Genomic DNA, 11303 nt, shown 5'->3' with positions numbered 1-11303 from the left:
GGGGGAGGGGGCAAGAGAAGAGAGTCCTGAATCTCGGGGACATCGGAGCGCCCCAAGGGCTACGCGATCTCCACCCCAGGAGGGGCCACCGGGCCCAGTTCGCCACCCCCCTCCCTGCTCTCCTTTTACTCTTCCCCCACCTCACCTCCCAGCTACCACTCCCCACCTCCCTAAAAATAACTCGGCCCCGGCGGGGACAGGAGGAGCCGCCACTGTCACCCGAGAGGAGCCGGGGGAGGCGTGTCCGAGTCTTTGGCCCCGGGAGTGAGGAGCCGGGCGCGCCAGGAAGCTTCTGAGACTAAACTAGGGGGAAGGGGAGAAGGAAGAGTTTACGTCCCAGCCCGGCCCCCAGCGCCCTTCGCCTGGGGCTCGGGATTGCGGATCCGCAAGAATTTCGGGAAGATTTTCCCGAGGACTCGGCCACTCGGGGTCTCGGCCCTAGGAAGTACCCCTGGACTGCGAGGCCCGGGAGCGGCGGCCTCGGAGGCAGCGGCAAAGGCGGCGGCAGCAGCAGCAGCGGGAGCGCCGCCTCCTGCTTTTCTCCCCCCTCCCCCAATCTCCTCCCCTTCCCTCCCTTCCCCGCTCTTCCCTTCTCCTCCCCTCCCCTTCCCTCCTTTCCCCTCCCCTCCCCTCCCCACTCCCTGGCCCGGCCCGGCCAGGCCAGTGTCCGCGGGAGCCCCCTGCGGACTCTGCGCCCAAGGCCCCCTGCGGCTGCGCTGCTTAGCTGCTTCGCTGAGGGCGGACGGACGGATCGAGAGACGGAGGAAACGCTAGAGCCTGAGCGGGGCCCGGGCAAAGCTCTGTTGGTGCTGGGAGGAACAGCCCCAGCCCGGCCCCGCGGGGGGGAGATGGCGTCCTACGTGGATAACAGCTTCCGCCAGGCGGTGATGAAGAACCCAGCCGAGAGGAGCCCCCAGGTACCAGACCCTGGCCCCCGCGTGGCTCGCTACCCCCCACGACGGCCTCTCCTGATTTGCACTACTTTCCCCCCGCGTTTTTAATTTCCTCCTGCCCGGGCTCAGCCACCTTTCACTCCCCTAGTGCCCCCTCCCCCATGACCATTTTCTTGCCACCCCTGGCTCTCTTTGCCCTTCCTTTACTATCCCACACCTCCCTCTCCAGCTTATCCCTCCTCCGCTCCTCCTCCCCTCCCATCCGCTTGCCTTGGGATCTTCCTTCAACTCCCGGGATGAATGATTTGAATTCTCCTCTTGGCAGCCCCTTATCATCAGTCTTCCCTCCTTCTCCCTTCCCTTGCCTCCCACTTAGCAATCAACCCCCCATCCCCTCCAACACACTCTTCAGGCTTTCTGTGGGCCATCGGTCACCTAGGTTAGGAGACCTTACTCCGGGGAAACTTATCTTCCTTTTCATGATGCCCTTTTAACTTTTATTTGGAGGTCTTTATGTCTCTTTTGTGAGGGAAACTCAGGGGAGCGTGCAAAAGTGTCAGTTTTATACAACGCGACTAAAATACTGAATTTAGCATTCTGGGAATCTTTTTCGTCTCCTAGAGAGAAATGTTGAGCTGTTTATTTACACACACACACACACACACACACACACACACACACACAACCCCATATATATATTATTTTTCTTAATGATGGCCGTTGAAGAAAGGCTGCTGAGTTTACCCTCCTGGTGTAAAGAGAGTAGTTTAATTTAAAAAAATGGTGCTCTTGAAATGTTTGCAAGTTTAGATTACCGAACTGACCGCCAGTCAGGGATATTTACTTGCTTGCTCTTAGGTAGTGATGGCATTTGAACAATTTGCATAAAAGTGAACTGATTCTTTTCATTATCCAACCTTTTTCATGTTAAGATAGTTCATTAACCTTTAGAAACTTAATTTTGTGGGGTATTTTTTTAAGGGAGGAGAGGTGGCATTTGACTGCATTAAAGATGGGATGTTTTATATCACTGATTTGACTTTTTTCCCCTGTAGGGAATTTTTTTTTGGGGAGGGGCAGTTGACTGGATTATGCTGAGTGACAACATATTCTTTCAGTTTTGAATTGGTGACTAGATGGGATGCTGCTTCCAACTGTCTTAAACAAATAAGCTCTTAGTGATCCCTAACACAAGCTACAGTTCAGAAACTAATGACTAAAAGAGTTACTTAACTCATTAGAGTTTAACGCCATCTGTCCTGTCTTGAGGATGTCCTCTTTCTCTTGAGTTGGTTATGGCCTGTTTTCAAGAGGCCTATTCTCTTCCTTAAGCCCTCTCCCCTAAACTTGAGATAGTATTTCTTTTTCTTTTCCCTTCCTTTAACATGAAGAGACAAGCGCAAGATAGAGTATGAATATTTTATACAAGCTTATACCCTCATTTTGACAGAAGTCCAAAGGATTGGCATGAGGGTCTCATTTAAAAATTTCCCAGGGAAGTTGATGTAGATCTATCTGTGTCCTCACAGGATGATTTTTTTTTTGCATTGACCAACTCTATGCTTAAAGAGTTCAATTTTATAAGCAGAATGATTTTAATTAATCTCCAGAAAGTTCCTTCCTATAAGACACCTCCAGCTGAAAAAGGAAGGTCTGCCCATGCAATTTCCCCTCTTTATGTGCCCCTGTCTCATCCAGTACTTGCTTACATTTGGCAGTCATTCCGAATATTTATCCATGTGTAAATGGATGGCTCAGTAGGGGTATGATTTGAAAAGCAAATTTCAGTTAGATATTTCAGTTTCTTTCAAAGATGCTTTTTGAAATTTGAAGTGAAATCACTTATTTAGAAGCTGAGAACCCCAGAAGGGGCGTTGGGGGTTGACATTTAGTGACCTAACGTAAGTGACCTTTTAGTGCAGATTAGAAAAAGAACATTGCGGTTGGTCAGTTAGTCAGCTGGCAATTGCTCAGAAAACAGTCATTCAGGTAGTGGGCCATCAAACTAGGTTGGAAGAGACAAAACCTCTTCTGTGACAGCTGAAAGCATGTGCCAAATAAAATGAACTGTTAAACTTTCCTGTTTCTGCGCCAATTCTGTAGAATAGAATAAAATGGATGTAGCTCAGAAATTAGCCTGAATGCAATAAGTAGGGGCTAATGCAAGAAACCAGGTTCTCTAGACAGCTAAATTCAGGAACCTGGAGAAGTGACCAGAACTTCAGAAAGTCAGGTTGATAGAGGAGCTTGGGGTCAGGGATTTAGAGGTGGAAGTTATTGAACTCATTGCTTGGATGCTACCAAGTTCAACTCCTTTATTTTGTATTTGGGGAAATGGAAGATTCCTGTGCCTTGGTCCGGGGCAGACAATTGGTAAACAGTTTCTTTTATACTGGCAACAATTTCTAAATACCATTAGATAAGATTATCCTTAGGTGTCCAGAATCAGTGAACCAGAATGAAGGACCTTGAGATAATGTTATGTAAGGACTGGTTCAAGGAGCTGAGGTTGTTAGTGTGTTTGGCTTGGAGAAGAGAAGACCGGGAGGGAAGGGGGGGGGGGGTGAGTTATGGGATTGGATAGCTGTCTTCAAATTTCTGAAGGATCCACCTTTACATGGATTGTATCTCTGCTTGACCCTAGAGGGAAGACTTAGAGAGCAATGGGTAGAAATTTTAAAGAGGCAAATGGAGGCTTGATTCAAGGGGAGTGTGGAAGGCTTCCTACCCATTCAAGCTGTTGAAAAATGGAACAAGTCTATAGAAAGTCAGGGAGAACTCTTGTTATGTATGTTATACAATTATCCCTTCCACATCTTGGGCTATGTATGTTATGGGCTCTGTGACCTGGAAAATCTGAGTAAAATGTTTTGGCCCTCAATTCAGAGAAGTCTGAATTTTTCTTTTTCTTTTATGGTGTGTTTACAGTACCTTCTTGTAAAATTTGGGTTAAGTATTTGGTCATAGGCTATGCTTAGGTCAATGTTAACATTTTGAGCCTTTGTGTCTACTTGCTTTCTTCTTTAACTTTTTATTTATTTTAACTTAAAAAAAGAAATTGGATATATTTATGATATTAAAAGATAAAATATTTTGTTATACAACACTATACATATATTTTTATGAGTTTTTTTTTTTTAACTTTTTCTATATTGTCTGCTGGCCTTCAGGTCTGCAAAATTCTCAAATTCCCATTTAATTTCTTGTGCCAACTTGCAATATTAGCAAAACCCCAAAGTTGGGATGTGGAAGGAATACCTGTAAATAGATTTTTGTAGAGTTTCATCTTAGTTGACTCGGTGTCCTCTGAGATCTCTTTCAACTCTAAGATGCAGTGGTATTGTGAAAACTCTGGTATTTAAAAAGCATCTCTCAGCATTTGATAATTAGTATTAAGGCAAACTACTTTAGTGAATATTCCATAAAACACTTTAAAAGGGAGCTATTGTTTTTGTGCCTGTATTTTTAAATTCAAGGAGAAGATAGGCCAGAAATTCTCCTCTTCCCCATTTAACCCTTTTTAAACTCATAAAAATAAGTTAAATTTTGTTTTTCATATTATATGTTGTTTTGTTACTATGACAATGGGTCTTGGATTATTGGGGATAAGAGATCTATAAATTCAATAAAAGCAAGCCTACTAAATTAAACATTTCGATTTTGAACTCCCAAATGAAAAAAGATTAGTAAAATATTCTTTTGTTGTTTTTAAGAAATTCATAGTGGTGGGTCTTTTCAATTGGTATGCTGATTACAGTAGAGAAATTTTAGAGTAACAGGCAAGAGTTGGGGGAAATCAGAATTTGAAAAAATTAAATGTTAAGCAATATTTGTTAAGAAACTTATTTTAACCACCCTATCTCTGTAACTTAGTTTCTAATTCAAACTCAGGGAAGGTATAGTTTTGTATTTGGGTCAATCAATTGTCCGGAAAATTATTGACGTAAAATGTAGCCTCCATAGTTAATTGACAGATCAAGTGGACAGATAATGGGAGGAACTTCTGTTTAAACCCAGAGATTTGGATAATTAGGAAAGAGAACTCATTTTTCAAGTACACATGATTAGGCATTTCAAGGTTTTCTTTTGAGTTTTATTTCAGCAGTCAGAGGAGACATGTTAGGGAAGAAATACATTATTGTCACTTTAGGAAAGATTTTAAAAACCTAAAATCCAAAGAAAAAAATCCACTCCATTATATATCCTGGTTATAAGGGGTCTGAAAACCTGACTAGACTCCTAGTCAATGGAATACTATGTTCAAGTAGCCAAACAGCCTCAGAAAATAATAATAAAAAGAGACATGTGCATGTTTACATTGTTCAGGTTACTTCAGCTGAAAAAAAACAAAAACCCCTCTCAAGTAATTGGTTTTTAAAAACTCTTTGGGTTGATGTCTTTAAAGACTTAAATGGCAAGTTCCATCACTAAACAAATTTAATGAAGTAACAGAAGTAAATAAATTGCAAACAGCTTCATCCCTCAAGGCTTCATATAATGAAATGATTTTTCTAAACTATTTTAGTAACGTTTAGTGGTTTCTGACCCTTTGAAAGCCTCCTGTCTGCTGTGGCTTAATGTTTTTAATGTTTCAGGTAGAATAGCAGCTAATCTCACTGTTGCACATAATGAACACCTCTTTGAAAGCTTCATCTAATCTGTTTTGAGTTACTCTTCTAAATATGATCCTTTTAACATCATGTCTTTAGGGTAAAGATAACTAAGATTGATGCAAAACAGTTGGGATTTGGGGGGACCAGTTCACTTGAATACATTGAATACAGTTGCTAAAGCATGAATAGGCTGGCTAAATAGACACATAAACACACTATGTTAACTTCCTAAACCTAGTCATATGAAAATGTTTCATGCCATAAGGGGAAGACTGAGTCAGTACCTTTGACCCAGCTCCTCCTTAATATAAGTACCTGTAAAAAAGAATCTTAATCTCTCTCTGTCTTTCTTTGATATATATTCAACTGTCAAACATTTTGAAAAAACAATGGTTTAACTATGGGAAAGGAATATGAATATTAGAGGGAAATTTTCCACTCGAAATGAGTTCTTTGGTACCATTGTTTGGGAATACAATCACATCATTTCATTTGGCAATTGATGCTTTGATTCAGCTAAAGCCCAGTTTAAATAGTTTTTTGATTCAGGAGTTTATGTTCCTAAATAATCAAACTTTTTTTTTTTTTTTTTTTTTTTTTGCAATGCATTCCGAGATGTTTAGCTTAAGAACAAAATGGCTTATATTTCTCATTTCTGATACTTAGATAACCTGTATCTGTGATCTTGTAAATGATGGCACTCCTACTTTTGATGAAACTCACGACTCATCCTTGACTCTCTGTCCTTTGTGATTATCATCTGCATTGTCATTTCCATAATTTACCCTTCCTAGAGGATCCTCCCATAAGGAATCCACAGTGTACTAGAGGCCTTCCTCTGGTTCTCTTAACATTTTGTGGGCACCTTTTTATCCCTCAGGTTGTCCATCTCTTATCCCTCACTTTTCATAGTATCAAAGGACCATAGATTTAGAGCTGGAAGAGATTTTTTAGATGTCATCAAGTCCTCTCTTCTGCATTTTACAGGTGGAGGTAACAGAGATCCAGAGAGGTTAAGTATACTGTCCAGTCACACAGCCTAGTTTCTCATGTGGGATTTGAACCTAGGTCTTCCTGAGTCCAAGACTGTCCACTATACCATGCTGTCTCTTTATATGACTAGTTCTTTCCTTTTCCTCTGAGGTTGTAGGTAAAAAGAAATGATAAATTTATAATTGGTAAAAATATTGATGCCATGGCCAAATTACATTAGCATAATGATAGATTTGTTGTAACTACCTTTTAAGCTTCTTTTCTAAATCCTATTTAATATTGGGAAGCTCTGGTATTTTAAGATAACATGTGGCATGTTTAGTAATTAGAAATAATTCTTTAGCTTGATTTTAATATTTTGGCAATGACATGAGATTAGTTTTTCCAACAAAGATTTTATAAGTAGATTGTTGATTTAGAGTAAAGTTTAACTTGAAATGATTGCTCTCTCATTGGCAATTTTTAAAAATCAAAACTGACAATGTATAATTTTGGGATATTCCCCAGCATCCAGTACAAATTTGCTTACTTATATTTCTTTTAAAAATTTTTGTGGATACTTTTTCTTTTTTCTTATACCATTGTTAAATCTCAGGGATCACCCAAACTCCCTTGTGTCTGTGAAAATTGACAAAATAAAAAAGCCACAATATGTTTTTCCCCTCTCAAACAGGTATGAGAATATATACCGAATATTCTCTACTAATATTTCACCACTGATTTTCCTCAGAGTAGTCTGGGACCAATATTAGTTGCTTATTTCTAATAGAACTAATTGGAAACAAAAGTTTTTGAAGTGGGGGGGCTAGGTTATTTTATTTGGATTATGCTGTTACCTCTATAGATAATGAAATTGAACTAACTGAAGTAGTATCGCTCAGGTGACTTTAGAGTAAAGAGATCTGGGAACTGGGTAAGATGTTAGGGCTCAATTACCACAGTTGTTTATGTCTGATGCTTCCTTTGTACACGATCAAATTTTGCGCATTTCTAAATATTCCTCTAGACTTACTCACTGAAGTTTGAGGTCAAAGTGAACTTAGAGAGTTTGAACTCCTAAGGGATACTCCCATAAGCTATGGAAAGTCTTAGGAAATTTCATGCACTTTGGACCAGTGAGAAGGATGTGCTTTTTTTTTTTTTTTTTTTAAACCCTTAACTTCTGTATATTGGCTCCTAGGTGGAAGAGTGGTAAGGGTGGGCAATGGGGGTCAAGTGACTTGCCCAGGGTCACACAGCTGGGAAGTGTATGAGGCTGGATTTGAACCTAGGACCTCCTGTCTCTAGGCCTGACTCTCAATCCACTGAGCTACCCAGCTGCCCCCAAGGATGTGCTTTTGATTGGTTTTGATGAAGAATTTCATATTCTAATATTTTTTTCAAGTAATGTCATACAAAAGTTCCAATTGTAGTCACTTAAGAATTCTAATTCTTTTCAAAATGCACTCCTTTATAAGTTCTCTTTCTTGTGTTTCTGGTAGTTTTAAAACTGAGAATAATGTCCTGGAGAAAGAAACTACACTATATTGCAACAGTATCTTCTTTTTGTGATCATTTGATTATCATTTTTTTTGACAATCCATTTGAAAGCAATCATACCACCCATGCAGATGGATGCAGCTGCTATCTGCTTTGAGAGATGACTTTGGCTGTAGCATCTGGACATTTCAGGTGTGGTGCATGTCCTTGGGCATTTGTGCTGGGTAAAGTGAGAGTATTGGATTTTGAGGTACCAGGGACCTTAGAGGTCATTTAGTCCAGTCTAGAGGAAGCTAAGGCCCAGCTACATTAAATGATATGCTGCAACTACATATTTGAACTCAGATCCTCCACTTCTGGCATTTTCTACCATATTCCATTATAGTGCCTTGATATCCTTTTGCTTCTTAGATGGACTTCATGTTGTTGGTATGCTATAAGTGAGACCAACATACTTATTTTAGATTTTACTATTATTATTTATTTATGGTCTGTACCTGTGATTTTGTTGTGAATTCTCAGTACAGAAACTCCCTCCACAGATGCTGATCTGAAACTCTGAGTTAGGTCACATAGCTAGTTTGTTTGAACTCAGGAAGGATTTAAATTCTGGTCTTTATGATAGGATACTTCATAACTGTCATACTTGGGTCTTGCTGCTACTGTAACCCTGAGTTTATCTGAACCAGATTATAATTGACAAATATTTATCAAAATTCATAAAACTATAATAGAAGATGAGATATTGTTAATGTAATTTTCTAGTCAATGTGAGGCTGCTGAGATCCAAATATATGCTTTAGTAGTCCTGATTTTTATTTGAGTTTGTCAGTACTGTTACCTCAAGAGGAATGACCTAGAGCTGTGTTGGCAAACTTATGACACATGTGCCAGAGTGTCCCACTCCCTTCCCCTTCTCCATGTGTGCCTGAGGACATTTCTTCTCATCACCTGCCCCTCTTCCCAGGAGCTCAATGGGATTACTTCCTCCCTCCCCTGTCTGGGGTAAGGCAAGGGGACTCATGTGGGGCGTTTGGGTTGCATTTTGGGCACTTGATTTCTAAGGTCTCTAAAAAGTTCTCCATCACTGACCTAGAGGTAGAAGGGCTATGTATAACATTCTTGATCTCCAGAAGTAACCATATCTGTCTTTTCCTCATTTTTCCAATTGTTCAAATATACAATGATTTACATTGTTGGAAAATAGCATTTATTTCCCATTTTTACACCACAAAGTGATTTTTTTTTGCTTAAACCTTTTCCCATAGCCCACACAATGATTTAAGTTTACTTAACTTTTTTTTGTTGATATATTACTATCATTTTCAAATATCTCTCTTCTCTTTCTCTACCTGCCTTATAACAAGAAAAAAGAGAGAAGGGGGTAGAAAACAGTTAAACAAAATTAACCAACCCCATCTACTGAGCCTGACAGGATATGCAGTTTTTTATACCCATTGTTCCTGACCAAAGAAGGGAGGGAGGTGCACATTTCTTTTCAAAGAGGCAGGCAAAAGTAGGGTTGGAGAGTTTTGATCTGGAAAGTTACTTGAGATGAAGCCAACATAATTATAGTAACTCTTGAGAACACCCTTCCCCTTCCTCCACCCTCCTGTGTTATATGAGTTAACCACCAATGAGAGGCTGGTAAGAAAAGAAATTAGTCACAATTAGGTGTTGTTTTTTTTTTTTTTTTTTTTTTTGGGTGGTGGTGATGGTTGGGTGGGGTTAGGAGTTGGGGGGTCCGTATTCCACATCCAGAAACCTTCAGAGATTAGCTAGCAAAAGGGCACTGACAATGTCAGCTGTAAAAGGAAGAGTAATTAGCTGATTCTCACATAATGGCAACTGTTACAATTGTTATCTTTCCAGGAAAAACCCAAGTCTTACTTGTGAATTGAACTGTTAGATCCTTTACAAAGACTTACTTTAGTTGGGGTGTATATACAGTCCTGCTTCCTTATTTCTATTTCTCTTTTAGCATATTGAAAGGTGGCCACACCATGGCACACACTGTAAGTCAGGACCTGGTTTCACATCCTGTCTCTGAGGCTTATTGCCTGCGGGACTTTGGGCAAATCACCTCACCTCCCTGCCTCTTGGTTTCTTCATTTATAAAATGAACAGGTTGCAGGTGATAGTCTATAAGGTTCTTTTCAACTTTAGTTCTAGCTCTGTATTCTCCATTTTTTGTGTCTTTCTTCCCCTCTCCCCTCCCCCCGCCTTTTAGGTTTAGAAGAAAAGACATCAGAGAACTCAAATAAAGCGTTAGTTAAACAAGTTGGAGAACAGATAGAAGTTCCACATCTTTCTTGGAAAGATAATCCTTAGGAATGGGCCACTTAGAGGCAACCGGTAGTACAGTGGATAATAGATCCAATGATATAAATACAGTGGTAGATACAATAGAATCAGGTGAATTTGACTTCAAATATGACTTCAACCACTTGCTATAAGACCCTGGGGAAGCCACTTGATCTCTGTCTCAGTTTCCTCACCTGTAAAATGGAGATACTAATAGCACCTATCTCTGAATATTATTGAGAAGATTAAATGAGGTAACACTAATAAAGTACGTATCCCAGTGTCTGGCCCATAGTAGGTACTCAAATCCTATTTTCCTGTTTTCCAATTTGATACTAGCTTATCCCTTAAAGTGTGAATATTTAGTTATTTCATTATGGGTAGGTATTTAGATTTTGTCCATAAGGCATTGTGAAAATACATTTCTTTCATTTCTCTTACAGTAGAAGAAGAAAAAAAAAGTTTAATTACCTGTAAACCTGTAAGTAAAGATCTTGAAGGTGATGTCATTAGAATGCATCTTTACTGGCCCAGGATTTAGAATCCAGCATTTCTATCTGAAAAGATTGTCATTTTCCAGATATAAAGACTGAAACTTGGATAGTTTTTGCAGATTAGACAAGTTGAATCCAGTGCTCTCTTTATTATACAGTATTGGGCCCTGATTAGAAAAAGCAGTGAAGAAGAGAATATTTATCAGGTAGAGAACCTAAAAAACAAAACAAAACAGAACTCCCCCCCTCCCCAAAGATTTTGACTGAGAAAGTAACATTGATGTTGCTGCCTCAGTTTCCTATCTGAATCCTAGGGTTGTCATGAGGTTCAAATGAGATAATTAAAAAGCATTTAGCACAATTTCTGGTAAATAGTAAGTGCTATATAAATGTTAGTTTTAATTAATATATTATTATTTTAAAGTTTGCAGTTAAGGCTTAGAAAGTAGAAAATAACCATTAGACAAGTTGATATTCTCCCCCTCAAAAATTAGTGTATACTTTCCCCTCTTTTTAACTTGATCATT

At 39.7% G+C, this 11303-nt stretch overlaps 1 protein-coding gene across 2 annotated transcripts in view; it reads left to right on the top strand.

Moving 5' to 3' along the window:
• Positions 1-720: 720 nt before the first annotated feature.
• The window catches only part of RAPGEF2 (Rap guanine nucleotide exchange factor 2), a 320910-nt gene continuing 310327 nt past the window's right edge, over positions 721-11303 (top strand). For both annotated transcript variants that reach the window (XM_044681464.1, XM_044681463.1), the window contains exon 1: positions 721-917. In XM_044681464.1, coding sequence (XP_044537399.1) covers positions 849-917 — 69 coding nt within the window. In that variant the 5' untranslated portion in view covers positions 721-848. The remainder of the gene's footprint in view (positions 918-11303) is intronic.

Source organism: Gracilinanus agilis, chromosome 6 (genome assembly GCF_016433145.1).
Source record: "Gracilinanus agilis isolate LMUSP501 chromosome 6, AgileGrace, whole genome shotgun sequence".
NCBI classification, from domain to species: Eukaryota; Metazoa; Chordata; class Mammalia; order Didelphimorphia; family Didelphidae; genus Gracilinanus; species Gracilinanus agilis.
Note: the sequence above shows the minus strand (reverse complement) of the source record. Positions and strands in the feature narration are given on the sequence as shown.